Source organism: Pleurodeles waltl, chromosome 6, assembly GCF_031143425.1.
Source record: "Pleurodeles waltl isolate 20211129_DDA chromosome 6, aPleWal1.hap1.20221129, whole genome shotgun sequence".
Classification (NCBI taxonomy): Eukaryota; Metazoa; Chordata; class Amphibia; order Caudata; family Salamandridae; genus Pleurodeles; species Pleurodeles waltl.
Window position 1 is genome coordinate 945,308,856 of NC_090445.1, and position 26,540 is coordinate 945,335,395.

General features: G+C 50.1%; 1 protein-coding gene across 2 annotated transcripts in view; it reads right to left on the minus strand.

Annotated features, from left to right (window-relative positions):
- The window catches only part of CFAP46 (cilia and flagella associated protein 46), a 1,580,346-nt gene that overhangs the window by 251,710 nt on the left and 1,302,096 nt on the right, over nucleotides 1-26,540 (minus strand). For both annotated transcript variants that reach the window (XM_069239769.1, XM_069239768.1), the window contains exon 57: nucleotides 2,386-2,485. In XM_069239769.1, coding sequence (XP_069095870.1) covers nucleotides 2,386-2,485 — 100 coding nt within the window. The remainder of the gene's footprint in view (nucleotides 1-2,385; nucleotides 2,486-26,540) is intronic.

Below are 26,540 nucleotides of genomic sequence, written 5' to 3' on the forward strand. Positions count from 1 at the left end.
GTGGCCGGTGGGGGGAGGAAGACTGATTGGAGCAGAAAAAAAGGGTAGGGCAAAGCCATACTAAACATTTTGAAATACCGATCTGTAGGAGGTGATAGATCGCCACTCCGGTAAAAAGTTCAGGATCCTGTCTCTCACTCGGTGCTTGTGTGCCAATGGTAAGCTAAAGAGGCTTGACAGCTATTTCAGAAGGTGAAGGGGCTGATAGAACTGATACCCTTCATGACCTGCATTTACCTGCCTCAAAAGGACTAATTGCAGCAGAGGTTGGGGAGACATGGTAACCCCTTAAAGCATCCTCTGAATTTCTGGAACTAGTGAATAAACGGTTTGCCAGGGGCCAAAAGATGCAGAAAATATGCCATGGCCCTACTGTCTTTGAAATGTTCCAAGGTAGAATATGTTTTTTCGCAGAACAGGCTGACCATTGAAAAAGCATATCCATTGAAGAGGCCTATATGTTTCTAGAGACTCCTGTGGAGCACATCCATGTACACTGGTGGATACCTTCACTAGTGCCAACCATCATTCCTTTGAAAATCAGTAGTATCAAGGCCAGGATTTGATGATCCTGAATGGTTTAAACCAGTGAGTCCCTAAGGTCTTCCGGGACCACCGTCAAGATCTTGTCAGCTATGCTACAGAGGGTGTGCTTATATTGGCTCAACAAACAAATTACATAGACTTACCTCAGTGTTAAGTTAGCTGAAGAGAACATTTGTCATTCGTCTTAAACTCCATTACTGAGGGAGTTGTTGGAATTTGAAATTAGGTGGGGTTCATCTTGATGGTTGAAATCTGAAAACCACACTCTCAGCAGAAGGATATTTAGTGAGGGAATTAGGGTCATCAAGCACCGGTATGGGACTTCTGGCCACCTGTCTATTCACAGGATGGACCGGAACATTGCTTTGACCAGGTGCGCATTTAAGTGTCAGTGAGGTCCTCAATGAACTGTAGTAAAGGCTGTGAAATGGCAGGCCCTCGCTGCAGATTTCTATAGACATTTGTCTTAACCTCAGTAGAGAGTAGCCGTAGGTCCAAGATCACAGCAGCATGTAAAATTACCACTACAAAAGAAGCACTCTCCTCCACTGGACGACCAAAAGTCCAGCTCAACCCTGTATTTAGGGATGTATCAAGACTACTGGCTTCTTGTAAGTACATGTAAAAATTTGCATCGCGAAATGGGGGTTAATCATCTCATCCCCACTATCATCATCTCCCGGTAGTAGCGAAACTCTGGTCAGAATCTGAGCCAAAAACACATCGGAGCCTCTGGTGGTTTATTCGCTCTAAGAGGGGCATAGGATGAGAATAGTGACTGGTAGCACTTTACCAATTTCAAAATATAACATCAAACTGAGTCATGGTGAAGTCAGTTTTAGGTCAGACATCAAAACCAGTACCAGATCCTTTATCAGAACCAGATGTGTCAATAGTAGCATCGACACGGAGGGATGGACTCAAGCTTTGGAATCCCAGTGCAATTCCCTCCTGGAACCCGTAAAGAGTCCTTCATAGGTCCAATGGGGTCAAATGGGCCAAGGATCAATCCACAGGCAGCATCACAACTGAGAGCCCCTGTGGATCGCTGGCCCTGGAATCCACACCAGAGGGAGCAAGTGCCAAATGTCTGCAACACAGCCTCCCTAAAGGCTTCAATCTGCTGCAGTATTGTGGCTGGCCAGGGAAATCTGCTAAGCATTGAGACCAACTGAGGAATCAGCTCTGCTACTGGAGATCTGGAAGGAGACAAACTGCCACTGTGACGTCTTCGTACCTTCTCTTTCTCTTTATAGAAAGTGTGGTGGTATAAGGTTGAGTCCCGCTTCGCTGCCTTGTGTTTTCACTTGGACTTTGACAGCAAACTAGCCCTCTTGTGGGAATGACTTTGGTAGCGGGAGGGGGTCTTATACGATATCTGTGACTACTTCTGTGTTCAGCCGCATACAGCTTTGCTTCTAAGACCCATATTGCCATCAGGTGCATGAGCACGCACTTGTTGCATGACTGAGTGGTGCTACGAACCCAAACACAAGAGAAACAATTTGTGCAAGCATCACCAATATCGGTTTCCTAGAATCAAGGCATGGTTTGAAGTCTGTAGTTTAGCAGCGGGCATTGTTACAAAGCACTCAAGACTTTGTAAAAGAAGTTGTCTGAAGGCACAAGAAATTGGGAGCAGAGCTCCAGATCTGCGCCATAATGCATGGAAAGAAAGGATCCAGTCTGGCGCCTGAAAAATATCCGAAAGGTGATGAATCTGAAGTATCCATCAGAAAAAAGAGAAACAACACTTTAGTGATGACTGATTTTATATTAGAAACACTGTCAGAGTCTATCAAAAAGGTGTGCTGCAAAGATACCATAGATGATACCAACCTTGGGACATGTTGAAAGCCCATGAAACCATTCCAAGTTTGTGTCACCTTATGATATTTTTCTAATACCTCCTTCATCCTGTGCGCTGGGCTGACAGAGTCTGTAAAAATAAATGTACCAATAAGTTTCAATAATTTATACCATTATAAATGAATAACACTGTCATTCACTTTTAGCTGTTTGGACTTTGTAATACATCTAACATCATCAAAGTATATTTGAAGTAGCAAGGACATTGAATAAAGCCAGACATGGCATTTCTTGCTGAATTGGTACAAAACAAAATCACAGCAGTAAATCCTTCAAGGATTTTAAAATGATCTGACAGTCTCTGTTTTTTGCTACCACCCCATAACAAACCCATTTGATCTAGTCCCTGAATCCATATCTTGAACCACCAACCACCCGAGAAACATTGAAGATTATGCAATACATTGTAAGAGCCTTTCGTTCTTAGCAAGCATGTTCAAAAGCACTCAGTTTAGGTTGTGAAATGAATATTTTGTGGGCAAATGTGTGCGTGAGAAAGCACATTATCTGGTGGCAGTAGGTTATTGTTAGGACGATGTTTCTATAGGAATTATTTTTTGGGGGTTTGCTAATAACTTTGGCCCCATTTGAGAAGCCTTAATAAAACTTTATGAAAAAAGACTCATCTACCTCAGCTCCATTCTGGACAGTTTCTAGGTGAGGGCTTAGAAAAAGGGGGGAGTCCCACAATGTGTTTTCAACATGCATTTTTCATTAGCAAAATTAGACACAGCTAAAGCCAAAGTGGCTGAATAGAATTACACCAAATTTGGCAGAATGCTAGATGTTGGTCCAGAAAGCGTTCTTTTTGTGTTTTAGTGTAACTCTGTTCAGTACTTTCTGAGAAATTGGGGTTCAATGAACCAGTTACTTACCTTCGGTAACAAATTATCTGGTAGAGACTCTATCTAGCTGCAGATTCCTTACCTTAGAATTCCCTGGCATCAGCTTTGAATCCGGAATTTTCTCTGCTGAGCAGTACGCTGCGCGTGCCGTCCGGTGGTGTCGTTCGGATCCATGTGCATTGTCCTGCTCCACGTGGCGTCGTTGGAGCCGTCTATGATGTCACGGTTGTCTATATAGACACCACCTCAGTGCGTGTACGTCAGTTCTTTCCCCACAACTTTCCACAACAAAAGCGCAGAGTCATGGAAGAACTAACAGTATGTAGTTTAGCTTTTTCACTTGACTGTTTGAAAAACTTTTTTTACATGCCTTTCAGATAGGCAAAAATGCCAAAAACATATATATATATATATTTAAAACAAGAAGAAGAGATGGAGCACTCACGAGTACTTTAGATCCAATTTATTGCGCCACAGACGCGTTTCAGCATTCTTTGCCTTTCTCAATGTGATATGAGCAAAAATGAAAGAAAAACAGTCCCCTGAGCAGCCTTTAAATAGATTACTCCATGCTTTAAGTGTTTTTCTTTCATTTTTGCGCAAATCACATTGAGTAAGGCAAAGAATGCTGAAACGCGTCTGTGGCGCAATAAATTGGATCTAAAGTACCTGTGAGTGCTCCATCTCTTCTTCTTGTTTTAAATGAATAATGTGCTGCCACTTGCACATAATGGATGCACCCGTCAAGAGTTCGGCATTATTAGTGGACTTTGGTTAGGAATTCAAATTAACAATGCCAGAACCACCGCTTGCTAAAGGAATGCCATATCGACTGACATAAGGTCACACATTACTATAATGTGAAGGCTCTGATTACTAAATTGGCGCTTTGAGGCATGTGATGTTCCTAAAGAGGCAAATTGCGGCAAACGAGGGATGTTTGATTGTGTTATATATCAACTTGACAGGTAAGAAAAACAAGAACTGCTGGGCAAAGTGGAAAGCATTATTTCTCTGGGCTTTTTGTAAACTTGGCACTGTGTAATGACCTGTACCCATTTAAAGGGGTGACCTCTACTGCAGAATATGAAAGCACGGGCATTACCATTTGAAATAATGAGTACAACACACAGAGAGTGATGGCGGCACCGTGATGACAAGGTTTGAAGAAGCAAATGCAAGTCTGTCATCTGTCTTTTCACTTAAAGCATGGAGTAATCTATTTAAAGGCTGCTCAGGTGACTGTTTTTCTTTCATTTTTGCGCAAATCACATTGAGAAAGGCAAAAAATGCTGAAACGCGTCTGTGGCGCAATAAATTGGATCTAAAGTACCCGTGAGTGCTCCATCTCTTCTTCTTGTTTTAAATGAATAATGTGCTGCCACTTGCACATAATGGATGCACCCGTCAAGAGTTTGGCATTATTAGTGGACTTTGGTTAGGAATATATATATATATATATATATATATATATATATATATATATATATATATATATAAAATATATAAAATATAAGCGGGGAGGCTTGGATGGGTGTAAGGAATCTGCAGCTAGATAGAGTCTCTCCCAGATAATTCGTTACCAGAGGTAAGTAACTTATTCATCTGATAGAAACTTCTAGCTGGCAGATTCCTTACCTTAGAATAAATACCCAAGCTATAATTCATGGGGGTGGGTCTGAAGGATATATTTTATACTAGGAAGTCCTGCAGGACTGAACGGGCAAAATGCCCCTCCCTTCTCACTTGGCTATCCAGGCAGTAGTGTCTCGCAAACGTGTGCAAGGAAGCCCACATTGCCGCTTGACAGATGTCAAGCACCGGCACACCATGAGCTAACGCAGTGGTAGCAGCTTTCCCTCTGGTAGAGTGAGCCCTCAAGCCCTATGGAGGCTGCTTCTTGGCCAAAGCGTAGCAGACCTTTATACAGAGAACCACACAGCGCAAAATGGACCGCTTCTGTACTGCCCGACCCTTCTTTGCCCCAACGTACCCCACAAAGAGTTGGTTGTCCACCCGGAACTCTTTTGTGCGGTCAAGGTAGAACGATAACGCTCTTTTTGGATCCAGCCGATGGAGACTCTACTCTTCCTTAGAGGGATGCGGTGGTGCAAAGAAGGTGGGCAGGGTGATATTTTGACCCAGGTGGAAAGGGGTCACCACCTTGGGGAGGAAAGAGGCACAAGTTCTTAATACTACATTGTCAAGATATATTGTGAGATACGGTGGTTTTGAAGATAAAGCCTGAAACTCACTCACTCTCCTGGCAGATGTAATTGCCACCAAAAAGGCTGTTTTAATAGTGAGCAGCCGGAGAGGACAGTTATGCAAGGGCTCAAAAGGAGCACACATTAGGAAGGTAAGAACAAGATTAAGATCCCACTGGGGCATGACAGAAGGCACAGGTGGAAACAAATGCACAAGTCCTTTAAAAAATCTTTGTACTATAGGAGACTTAAACTAAGATGGTTGATCGGGCAAGCGTAGAAAAGACGATAAGGCAGCAAGATTGCCCTTAAGGGTCCCTAAGAAGGAGCCCTGTTGGGCAAGAGATAGAATAAACAAAAGGATATTAGAAAGGGAAGAAAAAAAAGAGGATCAATAGACCTCTCTGTACAATATGAAACAAAACGTTTCCATTGGCAGGCGTAAATGGACTTAGTAGAGGCATGCCTGGCTGCCAGAATGACATCACAGACTTCGGAAGGGAGGTCATAAACCATCAACTGTCGCCGCTCAACCTCCACGCATGAAGCCGCAAAGTTGACAGGTTCAGGTGGAGAACCTTCCCCTGCTGCTGGGACAGAAGATCCCCCGAAGAGGCAACCTGATTGGAGGACTGATGCTCATTTTGAGAAGCTCTGGATGCCAGACTCTCCGGGCCCAATCCGGAGCCACTAGGATTACTTGGGCCCAGTCATTCTTGATTTTCTTGAGAACTCTGGGCAGACGTGGTATGGGTGGAAAGGCGTACAGGAGGCCTGAACTCCACTCGCGGCGAAAAGCGTTGCCTAGCGATAGCCCCTTTGAAAACTCCAACGCGCAAAACTGCTGACATTGCGCGTTCCCACTGAGGCGAACAGATCTAACCAAGGATATCCCCACTGTTGAAAGAGTCCTTGCGCCACTTCCAGATGGAGATACCATTCGTGATCTGCTAAGCATTTTTGGCTGAGCTCGGCAGCCCTGGCGTTCAGAGAACCTGCCAGGTGTTGAACCACCAGGGTTACGCCCTGCTGTTCCAGCCATGTCCAGAGATGCAGAGCCTCTTGACAAAGGGTCCACGACCTCACATCATCCTCCTTGTTGCAGTACCACATTGCGGTGGTGTTGTCCATGAACACCTGCACCACCTTCCCTTTCACAATAGGAAGAAATGCTTTTAATGCTAGTCGGATCACCCGAAGCTTTAACAAATTGATATGGAGCCCTGATTACGCCGGAGACCAGAGACCTCTGATCTCCACCTCTCCCAGATTGCCGCCCCATTCCAGAAGTGACACATCTGTCACTACTGTGAGATCTGGTTGGGGAAGGGAGAGGAGTCTGCTTTTGACCCAATCGCAGTTCACTAACCACCACTGCAGATCCTTTGCAGTCCCCTCCGAGATCTGAACCACATGTAAGATTCACCTGATGCTGTGCCCATTGGAACTTCAGGTCCCACTTGTAAGGAAATGCCTCCTTGGCATGGTTACCCCCTGACTTTTTGCCTTTGCTGATGCCAAGTTCTGATTTGAAAGTGTGCTGAGGCCTGCTAACCAGGCCCCAGCACCAGTGTTCTTTCCCTAAAACTGTACCTTTGTCTCCACAATTGGCACACCCTGGCATCCAGGTAAGTCCCTTGTAACTGGTACCCCTGGTACCAAGGGCCCTGATGCCAGGGAAGGTCTCTAAGGGCTGCAGCATGTCTTATGCCACCCTGGGGACCTGTCACTCAGCACAGACACACTGCTTGCCAGCTTGTGTGTGCTGGTGGGGAGAAAATGACTAAGTCGACATGGCACTCCCCTCAGGGTGCCATGCCAACCTCACACTGCCCATCGCATAGATAAGTCACCCCTCTAGCAGGCCTTACAGCCCTAAGGCAGGGTGCACTATACCATAGGTGAGGGCATAGGTGCATGAGCACTATGCCCCTACAGTGTCTAAGCAAAACCTTAGACATTGTAAGTGCAGGGTAGCCATAAGAGTATATGGTCTGGGAGTCTGTCATACACGAACTCCACAGCACCATCATGGCTACACTGAAAACTGGGAAGTTTGGTATCAAACTTCTCAGCACAATAAATGCACACTGATGCCAGTGTACATTTTATTGTAAATTACACCCAGAGGGCATCTTAGAGATGCCCCCTGAAAACATACCCGACTTCCAGTGTGGGCTGACTAGTTTTACCAGCCTGCCACACCAGACATGTTGCTGGCCACATGGGGAGAGTGCCTTTGTCACTCTGTGGCCAGGAACAAAGCCTGTACTGGGTGGAGGTGCTTCTCACCTCCCCCTGCAGGAACTGTAACACCTGGCGGTGAGCCACAAATGCTCACCCCCTTTGTTACAGCGCCACAGGCCATCCCAGCTAGTCGAGATGCCCGCCCCCTCCGGCCACGGCCCCACTTTTGGCGGCAAGGCCGGGGGAGATAATGAGAAAAACAAGGAGGAGTCACTGGCCAGTCAGGACAACCCCTAAGGTGTCCTGAGCTGAGGTGACTCTGACTTTTAGAAATCCTCCATATTGCAGATGGAGGATTCCCCCAATAGGATTAGGGATGTGACCCCCTCCCCACCGGCAGGAGGCAGAAAGAGGGTATAGCCACCCTCAGGGCTAGTAGCCATTGGCTACTAACCCCCCAGACCTAAACACACCCCTAAATTGAGTATTTAGGGGCCCCCAGAACCTAGGAAAAAAGATTCCTGCAACCTGAAGATGAAGAAGGACCGCTGACCTGAAGCCCTGCAGAGAAGACGGAGACACCAACTGCTTTGGCCCCAGCCCTACCGGCCTGTCTCCCCACTTTGAGAAAAACTGCAACAGCGACGCGTCCCCTAGGGTCCAGCGACCTCTGAAGCCTCAGAGGACTACCCTGCATCTAAAAGGACCAAGAACTCCCGAGGACAGCAGCACTGTTCCAAAGAAACCAAAACTTGCAACAAAGAAACAACTTTTAAAGGACTCCACGTTTTCTGCAGGAAGCGTGAGACTTTCCACTCTGCACCCGACGCCCCTGGCTCGACCTGTGGAGAAATGACACTACAGGGAGGACTCCCCGGTGACTGCGAGCCCATGAGTAGCCAGAGTTGACCCCCCTGAGCCCCCACAGCGATGCCTGCAGAGGGAATCCAGAGGCTCCCCCTGACCGAGACTGCCTGCTTCCAGGAACCCGACGCCTGGTAAAGACACTGCACCCAAAGCCCCCAGGACCTGACGGATCCGACCTCCAGTGCAGGAGCGACCCCCAGGTGGCCCTCTCTCTTGCCCAGGTGGTGGCTACCCCTAGGAGCCCCCCCCCTTGCCTGCCTGCTTCGCTGAAGAGACCCCCGGGTCTCCCATTGAAACCAATTGCAAACCCGACGCCTGTTTGCACTCTGCACCTAGCCGCCCCTGTGCCGCTGAGGGTGTACGTTTTGTGCTGACTTGTGTCCCCCCCGGTGCCCTACAAAACCCCCCTGGTCTGCCCTCCGAAGTCACGGGTAATTACCTGCTGGCAGACTGGAACCGGGGCACCCCCTTCTCCATTGAAGCCTATGCGTTTTGGGCACCACTTTGAACTCTGCACCTGACCGGCCCTAAGCTGCTGGTGTGGTAACTTTGGGGTTGCCCTAAACCCCCAATGGTGGGCTATCTTGGACCCAACTTTGAACCCTGTAGGTGTTTTACTTACCTGCAAAACTAACCAAAACGTACCTCCCCCAAGAACTGTTGAAAATTGCAGTGTCTAGTTTTAAAATAGCTTATTGCCATTTTTGCTACAACTGTACATGATATTGTGTTGATTCAAAGTTCCTAAGATACCTAAGTGAAATACCTTTCATTTGAAGTATTACTTGTAAATCTTGAAGCTGTGGTTCTTAAAATAAACTAAAAAAATATATTTTTCTATATAAAAACATATTGGCCTGGAATTGCCTTTGAGTGCGTGTTCCTTATTTATTGCCTGTGTGTATGTACAACAAATGCTTAACACTACCCTCTGATAAGCCTACTGCTCGACCACACTACCACAAAATAGAGCATTAGAATTATCTCTTTTTGCCACTATCTTACATCTATGGGGAACCCTTGGACTCTGTGCATGCTATTTCTTACTTCGAAATAGTACATACAGAGCCAACTTCCTACACCACTGCAGAGCCCTCATATGCCATCTGGCATGCTTCACCAATAGGATGCAGGAAGCCATGAGTCCCAGCAGCCTCAGGGTCTGTCTCACCGAAATCCAGGATAGAGGCCGAAACATCAGTATCATAACCTGAAAATCCTGAACTCGCTGCTCCGGACGATAGGCCCTATACTGCACTGTGTCCAGAACAGCTCCGATAAAAAAGTGAGCTTCTGAGAGGGAGTCAGGTGTGACTTCGGCACATTGATAGTGAATCCCAGTGAGTGCAGGAGGTTTGCTGTCATGTGGAGATGTGTGACGAGAGCCTGGGGCGTAGGAGCCTTCAACAGCCAATTGTCGAGGTAGGGGAAGACAGAAATCTCTGACCTGCGCAAATGCGCTGCCACCACTGCCATCACCTTCGTGAACACCCGAGGGGCACTGGTGAAACCGAAAGGGAGCACAGTAAACTGAAAGTGCTCATGGCTCACCTTGAACCGCAGGTAACGCCGGTGGGCTTGGCAGGATGGGGATATGAAAATATGCGTCCTGCAAGTCCAACGCTACCATCCAGTCTCCTTGATCTTGGGCATACAAGATCTGACCAAGACTGAGCATCTTGAATTTCTACTTCTTGAGGAAGAGATTGACATCCCTTAAATCCAGGATACGGCGAGGGCCCTTGTTCTTTTTGGGAATCAGAAAGTAGCGGGAATAACAACCACTGCCTTTCTATGGCTCCCTTGGCCATGAGAGCCGTAACTGCCTCGCGGAGCAAAACCGAATGGTCCCCATCAGCAGTTCTTTTGTCGGAGGGATAGAGGGAGGGAAAGACTGGAAGGGGAGGAAATAACTCTTCCGCATGATCTGCAGAACCCACTTGTCCATTGTGATGGAAAGCCAGTGAGGGAGATGAAATTGAATCCTCCCTCCAACTGGACGGATGTTGTCCTGCAGAACCACACGAGGAGGGCTTGGGCGCAGAGGATGGGGGCTGTGTGGTGGCCGACCTCTGGCCAGACCCTCTAGGTCTGATGGTACCACAACCATGTCCTCTTCCGGGATGTTGTGAAGTCTGAGGACGGTGGCTAAACTCTGACGGCGTGGAACCACATCCCTTACAAAGCCTTGAAATGGGTGAAAGACAGACTGCTGTCATGCTGGTGCTGAAAGGCCCAAGGATCTGGCCGTAGCTCAAGAATCCTTGAACCTCTCAAGCACAGAGTCTGCCTTCTCACCAAAAAGGCAAGAACCATCAAAAGTCATGTCTATCAAACTTGACTCAACATCCACCGAAAAGCCAGTTGAACGCAGCCAGGCGTGGCGATGTAGGGCCGCTGACGATGCAATTGCTCTGCCCAGCGAGTGGGTCGTGTCCAATCCCCAACTAATCGTAAACTTGGCTGCATCTCTCCCATTCTTGACAGCCTGTGTGAGAGTGTCCCGTACACCCTCTGGGACCTGGGGCAGCACGTGTGCCACCGTATCCCATAAAGTATGGGAAAACAGCCCAATAGGGAAGAGGTGTTTACGGACCTCAATGCCAGGATGGTGGAAGAAAATATTTTCTTTCTAAGCTGATACAGCCTCTTGGATTCCCTATCCAGGGGAGAGGAAGGGAAGGCACCACGGGAAGTAGAGGCTTGGACTACCAAGCTCTCCGGGGTGGGGTGTTGGGTCAGGAAACTAGGGTCGCTCGGAGTGGGTCTATGGCGGCGGCAGATTGTCCTATTCACAGGAGCCCTTGTGCTGGGTTTGGACCATGTACCCAGAAGACGTCTGTTAGGGCCTCATTGAAGGGCCACATCTGCTCTGATTTTGTCACCCCCGGATGAAGCACCTCTGTCTGGAGATTCGTCCTGACTGGCACCGTAGGCAAGTCTAGGTCCAAGACCTCAGCAGCCCTACGCACCACCATAGCATAAGAAGCTCCCTCCTCCGTAGCCACATTAGGAGGAGAGAGCATACCAGTGTCTGGAGATGTGTCCAGTCCACTGGCCTCCCCTAGATCCTCGTACAGTCCTGTTCTAGGTCATATTCCAAAGGGCCCTCAGACCCCTCCAGTTCCTCTCCTGTGCCTCGCTGTTCTGAGTAATGTTCAGACAATGATCTGGGCCGAATCGGCGCCATTGGAGTTGGCGTCATACGACGTTGCTCCGGCTCAGGATTATCCGGAATGAGGATGGGGCTACCACGGGTGGGAGCCGTTGGTGACATCGGACCCGGCGCCGGAGGAGGTCGACTGTGAGGGATCGGATCCTAGGGTCTCCAACGGTACCAAAGCCACCGACGTCGAACCCGAAGGGGCCCTTGCTGACCCACGGGGCCCAAAGACCCACTTGAGGGCATGGCCTCATAAAATTCTTGTATTTGAGCGGGGGTTGCTCCGGGCCCCACAAAAGGGTGAAGAAGCGGAGTCGACCCTGGCAACGGCTCCGCGGAACCGTGCTCGGAATGTCAACGTTCCCTAGACACCTCGTTGGCCGACGGACGTGGCGAAATCTAAGTCCGCTTGGACTTCTTCTTCTTCTTCTTGTGACTCTTACCTGAATGATCAGATGACCTCGAATGTGAGGACGAAGACTTGGGGCTCCGGGACCGTGACCTCCTCAGAGTCGCGCCAACAGAAAACGGCTGTCGGATCACGAGGTGGAGTCGTGATCCTTCTCGAGGCACCAAAGTCAAACTCGGTGAGGGTCCGTCACTGACATGGTGCAATGAGATGCGATGGGTTTGAACCCAGTCTTTCTCAAACAGTTAAAAAGGGTGAAAAAGCCTCAACGTTCGTCATAGAAAGGGTAGCTCTAATCCGGATCTGCGCTTAACTGGCGCTGAAGGAAAAGAACTGACGTACACGTGCCAAGGTGGCGTCTATATAGACAACCGTGATGACATCATAGACGGCTCCAACGACACTGACAACACCACGCAGAGCCGGATGACACACCCGGATCCGAACAACGCCACCCAACGGCGCACGCAGGGTACTACTCCGCAGAAAAATTCCAGATTTGAAGCTGACGCCAAGGAATTCTAAGGTAAAGAATCTGCAGCTAGAAGTCTCTATAAGATATAAGAAGTTACTTACCTTGGGTAATGCATTATCTGGTAGACTACGGCCCTCATTACAACCCTGGCGGTCGGTGATAAAGCAGCGGTAATACCTCCAACAGGCCGGAAGTCCAAAAAATTGAATTACGACCATGGCGGAAACCGCCAACACCGACAGCCACTTTAACACTCTGACCTCCACGGCGGTAGCAACAAACACAGCGGCGGTAACCACTAACAGACAGGCGGAAGTCAATGTACCGCCCACACTATTACAAGGCACCAATCCACCAGCTTTTCCAGGGCGGTACCAACGCCATCAAAAGCACTGTGGAAACAGTACACAGAAGGGAAACCACTCACCTTTCGAGATTGAACGAAGAACCAGGACGCCATGGAGACCGAACTACAGGTCGTACCAATGTTGGTGTACCTTCTCATCTACCAGGAGTACGAACAGCGGCGGCGACGAACACAGTGATTACTGCACCTAGTACACAGGGGAGAGGGGGGAAAGAGAGTGACACACGCCAAACGCAACTCCCTCACCCCACACCCACACAAACACACACACATATCCAATAACATCACAGATACACCCCGTCACCCTCTAGAAGAACGCAGGACCAAATGAAATGAGTTTGACTAGTGTAATATTCAAACAATCAGATAGCCCAAGAGAACAGCAATTAATCAGTATACACAAATATTTACAGCAAGTACACAAGTCCGTACACTGTCCCATGAAATGTCCGTGGACCAGTGGTCCCAAAAAGCATGGGCGAAGCCCACACATGACACCTGCCTCAAAACGGAGAGAACACTGCAGGGGCATCAGGTCGGAAAAAAAACAGGCACCTCAGGGGGAAGGGGAGGGGGGCACCTCAGCCGGATGATGGTACGACGCCACTGCTCCTCGAGGGGGCTCCATGCCCACTGCTTGGTCCTGGAGAGTGCAAGGCCACAGTCTCTCAAGTCTCTCAAGTGGGTTCACTGCCCACTGCTTGGTCCTGGGGAGTGCAAAGCCACAGTCTCTCAAGTCTCTCATGTGGGTGGTTTGCCCACTGTTTGGTCCTGGGGAGTGCAAAGCCACAGTCTCACAAGTCTCTCAAGTGGGTGGTTTGCCCACTGTTTGGTCCTGGGGAGTGCAAAGCCAGAGTCTCACAAGTCTCTCAAGTGGGCTGTTTGCCCACTGTTTGGTCCTGGGGAGGGCAAAGCCACAGTCTCTCAAGTGGGTGAGATGTTCCACTGGTTGTGGAGGGGGCTTTGTCCCCAGAGTGCTTCATCCTGCCAAGGACTGTGTTAGTGGATGCTTTTCTCCACTGGTTCTGTAGGGAGCTTTGTGCCCTTAGTGCTTCATCCTGCCAAGGATTGTGTTAGTGGATGCTTTTCTCCACTGGTTCTGGTGGGGGCTTTGTGCCCAGTGATGCTGCTCCTGGGGTTTGGTATGTTGACTTTGTCTCACAGCCACGCGATGTACCCGGAACAGGCAGCATGATACTCCATGGAGGCAGACCCACACTCCATCCTGCGGCAAGTTAGGCTGCCAATTGCTGGTTCGTGTCAGTGCTGGAGGTGGTGTCTAAAATGGCGCACCCAGGGTCCAGGACGTCACCTGCAGACTCTGATGGCTGCACACTGGGGACGGGGCTGACGTCTGACAGATTGGCATCAGCTGTGCACGTGGTGGGGCTGATGGTGGTGCAGGCGGCGGTGGCTGCGGCAGAGATGCTGCCAGTGCAGGCCGTGGTGCAAGTGACTGTTGGGGTGGATGGAGACACCATACCGTCTCTGCCAGCCTCGGATGGCTGATCCTTGGGGAGGATGCTGCAGACTGATGTTGTGGCAGCGGCAGTGCAGAGGGCGGTGCAGGTGGCGGTCGGAGTGGCAGTGGTGACTAGGGTTGCATGTGGCTGCCATCCCTGATGATTTGGTGGTCACCAGCCCCTCCCCAGGTGACATCGTGCCCAGAGGTGATGTGCCCTTTGGCTTCTGGCCCTTCCCCATCTTGACAGCCGCTGCAGGGACCTTGGCACTGTCCACTCGGTGTTTGTGCGAGGCCTTGCTGGGTGGGTGGTGTGACTGTCCCCTGCTTGAAGCCGGTCCCTTTTTTAGCTTTGCAGGTGGTGGAATAGGGTGGTCCTTTTTTTCCGTAGGTTGCACACTGGCAGCTCTGACGGGTGCCTCCTTTGACCGTACTGGAGTAGCAGGGACCACAGCGGATGAAGATTTGGTGGCTGAGGTGCTGGTCTGGGATTTAGACATCCTGGCCCTAGGGGAAGGACGGGGGGCAGGTGTAGGGAAGAGCTCCAGGTTAGCTAGGTAAATTTCTTTGGACACACTGGGACAGGAAGATGGAGGGGGTTTGGGAGTGGAGGAAGAGATAGTGGTTGTAGGACGTGTACGTCTGCTGAGTTTGGGTGAAGGTGAATGGGTTGGAGACTGTTGTGAGGTGGATAGCTGATGAGTGGGTGTGTGCCGGCATTTGTGTACATTGGGAAAAGGGCTCACAGACACACTGGGAGAGGACACAGGGGACGTGTGAATGGTAGTGGGGGTGGTGATTGCACATGAGCGGTGTGTAGTGATGGGCGTGATGGAGGTATTGGCTGAGGATGTAGTGCATGCAGGTGTGAGTGGAGACGAGACAGGGAGGGAGGTGGAGGACGTGGAGAAGTGGGGCACAGTGGAGGCAGTGGATGTTGGTGTGACTGCATGGGTATGGTGCTTGTGTGAGTGCCTGTGTGATGTGTGGTGCTTATGTTTGCCTGAGCCACTTTTGTGTGTTGATGTGTGTGCATGCTGGTCTGATGGTGTGCTTGGGATAGGCTGAGGTAGAGGGGATTGGGTCTGGGTAGAGGAAGTTGGATGGGGGAGGCTGGACACAGGGACAATGGCTGCCTTCAGTGCTGAGGCCAGAGCCTGAAATGCTCTCTGTTGGGCTGCCACACCCGAATGAATGCCCTCCAGGTATGCATTTGTTTGCTGCAAATGCGTCTCAACACCCTGGATGGCATTCAAAATGGTTGACTGCCCAACAGTGCGGGATCTCAGGAGGTCAATAGCCTCCTCACAGAGGGCAGAAGGGCTGACTGGGGCAGGGCCTGAGGTACCTGTGGCGAAGGAGATGCCCACCCTTCTAGGTGATCGGGCACGGGAAACATGCAGAGGTGCTGCTGGGAGGGCGGTGCTCGTAGGTGGGGTGGCGGCTGTACCTGTTGTTGCGGTGGGCACAGAGGTACCCGCCACCGCAAGGGAGCTCCCATCAGAGGAGGAGCCGCTGTCGCTGGTGTCCCCGTCGTGGAACTCCCCTCACCCTCTGTCCCACTGGTGCCCTCACCGTCAGTGGATTCACCCTCCTGGGCCATGTGGGATGCAGCTTCCTCCGTCTCCGGTGCCTCTGCTCCTCCGTCAGATGATGCTAATGCACACGAGGACAGGGTGACAAAACAAGAAGGGGGGGAAAGACAGAGGAGACACATGGTCAATGCCAGCAACAACACTACAGTTGACGGACACAACACACAGGTAGCAGCCCTATGCACTAGGCCATGCACTAGCAGTTAGTAGGAAATTCACCTGCCCATGGTGACTATGCCTAACACCATTTGCTGCACACCTGGGACCCATAGGAGCCTGACTAGTTGTAGATGCCCACTACTACTATTGGGGTTGAGTGCCTCAGAGCCTGCCTAACAAGAGACCTACTCTACCACATTTGCCCTGGACTAGGGGAACCCACAGCCCACATCCCCCACCCAGACACCTCGTAAAGCACACAGAGTCAGCTGAATGAGACTGTACTTACCCCCCCCTTGTGGCTGCTGTGATGCCCTCAAGTGCCCATCCAACTCCAGATATGCCACCCCCAGGATCCGGAACATCAATACTCATTGCCCACCCGTTCCCACCCATGCCCTGACACACATTCACTCACCACCCTCACATGCAGGCCTCAGCCCGACCCCCACATGTATCTTCCATCCACACCAATCCATACATTCATGGCCCACACATCATGCTCACAGTGTACTCACCTGTTTGTCTGGAGGACCGTAGAGTAGTGTGTACTGGGTTAGGACCTTATCCACCGGTCTCCCCAACTCCTCGGAAGTGATGGCAGGGGCCCTTTCCCCAGACACTCGAGCCATTGTCGCTTCCAGACACAGGTCACAGCAGCACTTGCAGTATAGGTCCACTCCTGTTGAAGGTCAGTTATCAAGTGAGTGAAGAGATAGAAAAAGGTGGTCACGTCTGCGGCGGTGCGTACCGTCACCCCCGGCGTACATCGGCATTGGCTCCTGGAACCCATAGGGCCCAATGATAACCAATGCTGAATTGCGCAACGGTCTTCGACCGCCTACCGCGATGCTGCACAACGCCAGCGCAGTTACCTCATTCCCCCTTGTCCCTCCTTACAGGTCAGGCAGCTGCCATTTCAGGGGGCACATGGCATGGCACCTAACTTTATCACAGCACATTTGGGCAGAAATACAGACATACAATGCCACACACGGATTTACTCACATTACAGCAAAAACCCTTGTGCAACCTAAGTGGTACATGACCCTCTGCTCACCATTCTCCTCCATAGGGCACATCCGCTGGGGCAGATGATGAGATGGCATCATCCTCCGGTGCACAGACCCCTGGTGGACCTGTCAACAATGGAAGACAGACACATCATTATCACCTACAGACTCGACTGTGCCACAATCCAAGAAATGCGTGCCCAATTGGAGCCTGACCTGATGTCAGCTCTCCGCCATCCCACAGGAATCCTCCCCTCTAGTGCAGGTCCTGTCAGTGCTCCATTTCATGGCAAGTGGCTCCTTTCAAACTACAGTGGCCATGGCATCAGGGATGTCTCAGCCAATGTTCTCAAACGTGTTGACCAGAGTGTTGTCTGCCCTACTGAAACACATGCGCAGCTACATTGTGGGGGTCATTCTGATCCCGGCGGGCGGTGGGAGCCGCCCGCCTGGAGGGAACCGCTGAATGACCGCACCGCAGTCAAAAGACCGCGGTGGCCATTCTGGCTTTCCCGCTGGGCCGGCGGGCGACCGCCAGAAGGCCGCCCGCCGGCCCAGCGGGAAACCCCCCTCAACAATGAAGCCGGCTCCGAATGGAGCCGGCGGAGTTGTAGGGGTGCGACGGGTGCAGTGGCACCCGTCACGATTTTCAGTGTCTGCAAAGCAGACACTGAAAATCTTTATGGGGCCCTGTTAGGGGGCCCCTGCACTGCCCCCTGGCTCCCTATACTACTCACCGAAGAAGGTGTGCCAGATAATCGTGGCATGCTGCATGTTGCACAACCTGGCTTTGCGACGCCAGGTTCCTTTTCTGCAGGAGGATGGGCCTGAGGATGGTATTGTGGCAGCTGTGGAGCCTGTGAACAGTGAGGAAGAGGAGGCAGAGGAAGAAGATATTGACAACCGAAACATCATCATGCAGTACTTCCAGTGAGACACAGGTAAGAGACTGGCACTGCTCATCTCATATCTGACTACTGTAGGACACTGTATAAGTCAGCCTCTTAACCTCTGTTTATGGACCCTGACAGTTCACTTTGGCTTTCCATTTCACAGATCTGGGTAAGTTAATCTGCCTTCTGCTATGTTTACTGCTGCCCAACAACTGTCATACATTGGTATGTGCAAATGAACATTTACATTGATATTTGTCGAATAAGTTGTAATTATACACTTGTGAAAGTACAGATTGACTCCAGATTGTTTTATGATTCAAGGGTGTTTATTTATGGGCTAATGTGTATAGGGGTATGTGGAAGGGGCTGGGGTGATGGTGGCGGAATGTCCAGGATAGAGTCCAGTCTCTTGGTATCACAGGTGCATTGGCCAAGGGGGCATAGGAAGTGGAGCAATGGCAGTTCAAGGTGGACAGGGTGACACAGTGGGACAGAAGGGTGACAATCAGGAGAGTCTTATTTCCTGGTGGGGTCTTGGCAATGTTCTCTATCTTCTGCCTGGATTGTAGGGGCCATTTGCGGGGTGGTTCTCCTTCTGCAGGGGGGGTGCTGGTGGCGTGTTGGTCCTGTGGCGGGACCTCCTGTCCACTAGCACCGGCAGATGTGGAAGGCTGTTCATCGTTTGGGCTGGTGTCAGGGGCCCAGTGGTGTGCCACTGTCTCCCTCCTGGTGTTGAGAAGGTCTGCCAGCACCCCTGCAATGGTGACCAGGGTGGCGTTAATGGACTTCAAGTCCTCCCTGATCCCCAGGTACTGTCCCTCCTGCAGCTGCTGGGTCTCCTGAAACTTGGCCAGTACCGTGCCTATGGTCTCCTGGGAATGGTAGTATTCTCCCATTATGTTTGAGAGTGCCTAATGGAGAGTGGGTTCCCTGGGCCTGTCCTCCCCCTGTCACACAGCAGTCCTCCCAGCTTCCCTGTTATCTTGTGCCTCTGTCCCCTGAACCGTGTGCCCACTGCCACTGACCCCAGGTCCCTAATTTGCTTGGGTTAGTGGGGTTGTCTGGGGTCCCTGTAATGGTGGACACACTGCTGATTGACGTGTCCTGGGGACAGTGGAGTGGGCCCGCTGGGTGGGTGCTGTGGTGGTGTGTCCTGAGGGATGAGGTTCTGTGGTGGTTTGGGACTGTGGCAGGGGAACCGACTGTACAGAGGTCCCAGATAGGCCGGGCTGGTCATCTTGATCCAGGCGTGCAGAGCTGCTGTCGTCACTGTGGGCCTCTTCTGTGGGGGGACTGGATATGGCTGGCACCTCCTATCCGGTGACGTTGGGTAGGGGTCCTGTTGGGATGCAAATGCATTGTTATTGTATCTGTGTTTGCCATCTTGTGCAATGGGTGTGTTTCCCTCTTCTACTGTACTTGCAATATCGCTTTGGCCCTTGTGTGAGTGGTGATTGTGTGCCCTGAATGAGTCTCTCCCTTGGACATACTTTGGTGATGGGTGTCCATGCAGGTCTGTGATGGGTGTCTGCATTGGTGTAACATGCAGGGCTTGATATTGGGATGTGTAGGTTGTGATAATGGGGTATATGTGAGGTGGTGGAGTGATGGGTGTGAGGGTAAAGTAGGAGTTAGTGATGGCATACAGGTAGGGTGGGGGATAAAGTAGTAAAGATTTGACTTACAAGAGTCCAGTCCTCCTGTTACTCCTGCGAGGCCCTCAGGATGTATGATTGCCAAGACTTGCTCCTCCCATGTTGTTAGTTGTGGGGGAGGACGTGGGGGTCCACCGCCAGTCTTCTGTACGGCTACCTGGTGTCTGGATACCACGGAACGTACCTTCCCCCATAGGTCGTTCCACCTCTTCCTGATGTCATCCGTGTTCTTGAATGCTGTCCCACTGTGTTGACCCTGTCGACAATTATCTGCCATAGCTCTATTTTCCTAGCAATAGATGTCTGCTGCACTTGTGATCCGAATAACTGTGGCTCTATCCGGATGATTTCCTCCACCATGACCCTGAGCTCCTCCCCTGAAAACCTGTGGTGTCTTTGAGGTGCCATGATGTGGTGCGAGTGATGTGTGAGGTGATGGTTGATGTGATGTGTGGGGTGATGTTTTGGGGTGTGTGGTGTTTTGTGCGTTGATGGTATATGAGTGATGGTGTTGTGTGCCTTTGGATGCTGGTGTGGTCTTTGCTTTTCTCTCTCTGTGCTTCTTCTAACTTTTTTGGTGTAAGGGGTTGTGGGTAATGTGGGTGTGTGTTTTATATTGGATTGGGTGTGTGGGTGTGGTGTGTGTATGTGTATCAGGTGTTTGTATTTTGAACTGTCCAATGTGGTTGTGTTCTGTAAATGTGTGTGTATTATGAGCCAATGCTTTACCGCGGTTGAATGACCGCAACGTTGATTCGTAGGTCGTGATAGTGTGGGCGTATTCCTGTTGGTGTAACGGTGTGGGTTTTGCTATCGCCAATTTATCACTGACCTTTGGTGTGGCGGACTTGTGTGGGTGTCTGTATTGTGGAGGTTTTCTAAGTGTTGGTCATAATACCTGTAGCGGATTTCCACTGCAGACACGGTATGTTGGCGGCCGTTGGCACAGCAGTAAGTGGACTTTACCGCCAGGGTTGTAATGAGGGCCTATAGCTAGCTGCATATTCCTTACTACTGAATTTACCAGGCATCAGACTGAATCCGGAAACCTTTGCATGAGCAGTACCCCTGCGCATTGTCGGGTGGCTTCGTGAAGTTCCATGCATCGGTGCTGGAAGTGATGTCGCAGTCACCTATAAAGGCAACACCAAGGCGTGCAGACGTCAGTTACTTTTCATTACTTTTCGTGCCAGGAGCACAGAGCCATGAAGTGAACTGACGAATGTGTGTCCAAACCATGGCCCTGAAGGGGATTGACCCTAGAAATTTCTCTGCAGCACGAGGAGGCATGGTTGGGTGTAGGAGGGTGGCTTGGTGTATGTGGTGGACAACTATGGTACTGGCACATTGTACCAGGTCCAGGCAAAAGCTTATTAGTGAGTATTCCTGTGTCTACGAAGCCAGGGCTCTCTAGTGGTAGCTGTGGTGAGCAGCCAAGACTTATCTAGGAGGAGTGTGAAGCCCTTGCAATACCACAGTAGTCACACAGTAACGTATCACACATGAAAGGGACCACACAGTGTAGCAAAAATAAAAGTGCTTTATTATATTAACACTAAACTAGAATAGCAATCCCCTGTTTCTGGGGGTTAGTACACACACAAAATATGGAGGTAAGTACTAGAAATTAGCAAAAAAATAATCAGAAATAAGAAGAAATAGCAAGGGCCCTATAGAGTGGGCCAAACCATATACTAAAATAGTGGAATGAGAGAATGAGTACCCATCAGAGGGTATGGAGTAGTTAGCCAAGGGCTGGAGAGTATGGAACCCCAAGAGGTGAGTATCTAGCAAAACCGACAGCGACCCGGAGCACAGAGGTGAGTTAGCTAGTAGTCCATGGGTTAACATGGGGACTTAGAATTGGAACAAAGCAAGACCACGACCAGGCTGGATGAACCCAACAGTGGGTTCTGGATGAAGTGGGCCAGTGGAATAAGGGGACAGAGTCCTGTCCACGCAGGAGTTTCCAGGCGGGGTAGGAGGCAATGCCCACACTTCTGTAGGTAAAGATCTGTGATGACGGTGATAGATGAAGGCCAGCTACGGAGTACAGAAGCTGCAGAGAAGTCCCTGACGTCACCTTAAGGCTCCTCGACAGTCGCTGGATTGCAGATGGGTCAGTGGTCACGAGGACAACTAACTAGCCCAAACGAATGCAAGTTGTAGCTGAAAAAGATTTGCAGACTGAAGAGGACCAGCAAGGTCATGGGGACTCAGTCCTTGGAGGGGAGTCCGGACTGACCCTCTGAAGAAAAGAGAGCCAGCAGAAGCAGCTGAAGCCCCCATGAACAAACCACTAACAGAATGCACAGTAAGTGACAGTGGGGCCCCAACAGCACACCTAAAGTTCCACATCGCTGGAGCAGCAGAGCCGTAGAAATGTTGCAAACTGCTGACAGGACCCACACCTTCTTTCCTGGCTGATAAACAGTCAGCACATACTTTTGGTCATGTCACTACTTTTATAGTTCTTGGCTGGCCTCAATGTTTTTGCTTACCCTCTTCATGTGCTCTGCCATCCTAGATCTTAGACCTAGTACATAGTCTACTATGTCTTGCCTGGGGAGGGTTGAGAGGTTGCTCCAAACCCTCTTTCACAAGAGCAAAGTGGACCCCTAACTGGGTACCCAAACCAGAAGTTCAAATGGATTGTATGCCACTCCCTTCTGCGGAACGTCCCTGTAGACGAAGAGAGGAGGCAAGGCAATAGGACATTCCATCTCCTCCTGAGTTTTTCAGAGCGTCCTATTATCATGCCTTTTAAGGTTTTGTTGAATCTTTCAACTACGCCATTTGTTTGTGGATGGTAAGAGGTGGTGAATTTGTATGTCGCCCCACACTCCTTCCACATGGCTTTCAGGTATGCAGACATGAACTGTGTACCTCTGTCTGATACCATTGCTTTAGGAAAACCCACCCTCAAGACAATTCCCAGGAGGTCTTGGCAACTGCAGGGGCTGTAGTGGTCCTAAGGAGAATTGCTTCTGGGTACCTGGTGGCATGGTCCACCACCAGTATAAATCTGTTCCCAGGTAAATTTGGAGGGTCTAATGGGCCAACAATGTCTATCCCCATACTCTCAAAGGGTACCCCAAACACTAGTAGTAGAATTAGGGGGGCTTTGGAGTGTCACCTGTCTTGCCACTTGCTTGACGGGTCACATAGGAGCGACAAAACTCCTTTGCATCCTCAGACATATGAGGCCAGTGAAAGTGAGAGACAAGTCTGTCCCAAATCTTGCTTTGCTCCGAATGGCCCGCAAGGGGAATATCATGTGCCAAGGTCAATAAGAACTCCCTAAAGTTTGAGGAATAGGCAACACCCAGGTTTGGGGTCCCTTGTCCCAGAAAAAAGGAGGTCATTGTCGCAGTAGACCTTATGGGTCCCACTGATATCCTCTGCTTCCTGTGCAGCAGCTTGCTGTCTCAGGCTATATAAAAAAGGACAGGTCTGCTGTCCCAGGCTTAGTTCCTCCCTGGTGGGTCTTCCTGCACCTAAGAGATCAGCTGTATCAGCTTTAAGCTCCTCCGGTGTAGGTTCCACCCAGGGTCTAAATCCCTCTCCCCGAGGAGTGGGATCCTCACCTGAAGCCTGGACAGGGGATAATTTCTTACCCTGCCTGCCTTTCTTTTTGGAACTCTCCTGAGCCATTTCCCCAGGCTCCAGGGCTCATTTATCTCCCTGGTTCTTGGCCTCTGCTCTTGTTAGTGCAAAGATATGCCCAGGGATGCTCAGCACTGCTGCATGTGCCTCCAACTCCGCTTCAGCTCAAGCTGAAGCCTCTAAACCATTGCCCAGTAAACACTCTTCTGGCAGATTAGAGGCCACTACAACTATCTTTGGCCCAGTAACCCTCCCCATCATCTAGGGTCAACAACAACCATGGAGTGGCTCCGAGTGTTGTTGTGAGCGCCAGTAATGTGGTAAGTGTGACTAAGTAGGTGTTGTTCGGGGAAACAAGTTTTTCAGGCACCACTGTAACACTGGCACCTGTGTCCCTGTAGGAATCAACACCATTGATAAGGGGATGCTGCCTGTACTTACCCATATTAAGGAGACAAGCAGCTAGGGTGGCAAAGTCAATACCACCCTCAAAGACCAACACTGACTCAGTGGTCTTCCTGACTACTCCCTTGGATTGACTACTACTACTTGTGCTATTGCTAGGGGCACTAGGGGCAAAAGTGGAAGTGGTAGTAGCATGTTTTGTGCTCTTTTTAGGACCGGTGCTGTCAGCAGCCCTATGGACTTTCTGTCTACAGATGTAGCACTAAGGTTTCTTGTAAGAGGAGGAAGAGGATTTAGACCCACCCCAGAAAAGTTTTGTGGGCCTGATGAAGATTCTTTCTTGCCTTTAGATTTGTCCCCACCTTTTTCTTGGAAGAATCCACAAAATCTACCCAATCCTGGGAGGACTCCTTCCTGGTTTCCTTAAATTTTAACCTGTATTCTTCTGTGGTTTACCCAAAATCTTCAATGAAAACATCCTTAAGTGCCTGATGGTGATCTGCATCTTCCTCCCTGACAGTGAGGAGTTTGTCCCTACCCTTGTCAGTAGAGGAAAGCCACAAGATGGCTGTCCACTGCTTTTGAGGGACCTCCTGAACTCTACAGGCCTCTCCAAGGCAGTGATCCACTGGTGGATATCATCCCCACCCTTGCAAGGTGTGACAATTTTGCTGAGATTCCTGGAGTCATACGAATCCTCCCAGACCCTGGATTTCCTAAAGCTGTTGCTGACTCCACCCAAAGTCTGTTGTTCCATCTCCTCCGCAGAGGCCTCTCTATCAAGGGCTAACTGTTGCTATTGTAGCCTCAATCTGGCCTCTTCTAGCATCAGTTTGTTGTATTCGCTTTCTAGGGACTCCCCCTCTGAGCTAGAGTGGTTAGTCTCTTCAGATACTGCTGAGACATAGGTGTGGACAGATGAGGAGGATCTGCTCCTCTTCCTGAAGATCCTTTGCACCAAGCCCCTGGGAGTAAAAGTGGACCTACTAGTGTCTGTCTGTTTTTTACTGCCATGAGTGTTCCCTACATGACTGGTGTGTTACCCAGTTTCTTCCTGACCATCCCCAGTAAGATCCAGGTCTACCCTATCTAATACTGGAGGGTGAGTCTCTACTGCCTGCTCTTCCTGACCTGCAGTGCTCTGGCTATCAGCCTTGAGGAGCAATCCCTGGAGTAGAGACTTTCTGGGATTTCTCCCTGTCTTTATCTTCCTAGAAGCACACATCTCCCTCAGATCCTGAAAGGTGCAGTTCTCATACAGTGATTCTGAGGTCTGAGCTGTGTTTCCTGCTGTAGACATGGGTGTAACTACCTACTCCAAGGTGTTTGACTTTCTTAAAGTTTAGATAAAGGGCTATGCTAGACCCAAAACGTACCTAAACTCGATGTCTAAAAATCCTTTCTACCAAGTATAGTGTGTTCTAGAGACTTCTAGTGACTTTTCCTGTGGAAAGTCACTGGTGACAAAGTGATAGGCAATTGCAAGTGTCTTATCCCACCGCTGCACCACCAATGTTGGAGGCTGGCTTGGCGTGTGATGGACACCTATGGTGTTGGCGCCTTATACCAGGCCCAGGCAACCCTTATTAGTGATTGTTACAGTGTCAAGGAAGCCAGGGCTCTCCAGAGGTAGCAGTGGTGAGCAGCCAAGACTTATCTAGGAGGAGTGTGAAGCACTTGCAATACCAGAGTAGTCACATAGTAATTTATCACACATGAAAGGAACCACACAGTGTTTCAAAAATACACAAGTGTACTTTATTATAGTAACACTAAACTAGAGTACTATAGGCAATCCTCTCTTTCTGGAGGTAAGGACACAAAATATACAGAGGTAAGTACAAGGAATAAACATAAAACATTAGAGATAACAAGAAATAGCAAGGGCCCTGTAAGGGGGCCAAACCATATACTAAAATAGTGGAATGCAAGAATGGGTCCCCCACCAGAGGATATGGAGTATTTAGCAAAGGGCTAGGAGAGTATGGAACCCCAAGATGTGAGTATCTAGCAGACCCCCAGTGACCAGGATAGCAAATCTAAGTTAACTGGTCATCCTATAGGCTAACATGGAGACTTAGAATTGGAACAATGCAAGAACAGAACCAGGCCGGGGGAACCCAATGGTGGATTCTAGATGAAGAGGACCTGTGGAAGAAGGGGACAGAGCAGCGTTTCCAGGAGGGGGCAAGAGGAAATGCACACTCTTCTGTAGGTGAAGTTCTGGGACAACGTGATGGATGAAGGCCAGCTGTGCAGTACAGAAGCTGCAGAGAAGTCCCTGACGTCACCTAGGAGATGTCCCTCGACGGTTGTTGTACTGCAGATGGGTCAGTGATCGGGAGGACCACGAACAAGCCCAAGCAAACGCAAGTTGGAGCTTAAAAAGATTTGCAGGGCTGGAAAGGCCCAGCAAGGTCCTGGAGACTCATCCCTTGGAGAGGAGTCTGGACTGGCCTTTAGAAGAAAGGAGAGCCAGAAGAACCAGTTGGAGCTCCCACGAACAACCCACTAGCAGCAGGCACAGTAAGTCGCAGTGAGGCCCATGCAGTACACCTAAAGAGGAGTCCCAAGTCCCTGGAGCAGCAGAGAGGAGACTGTCCTCGCAGAAGTTGAGTGCTGAGAGCCGGGGCTACTTGGAGCTTGAAGATCTCTTGGAGAAGAATTTAACAAGCCTTAGTTGCTACAACAGTCGTGGTGAACAGGGATTCTGTCCTGGAAGAAAGGGCAAGGGCTCACCGTCCACCCAAGTTGGAAAGAAGGCAAAGAGGACCCAGGGGACCCCTCAGAACCACCACCTGTGTTGGAGAATCT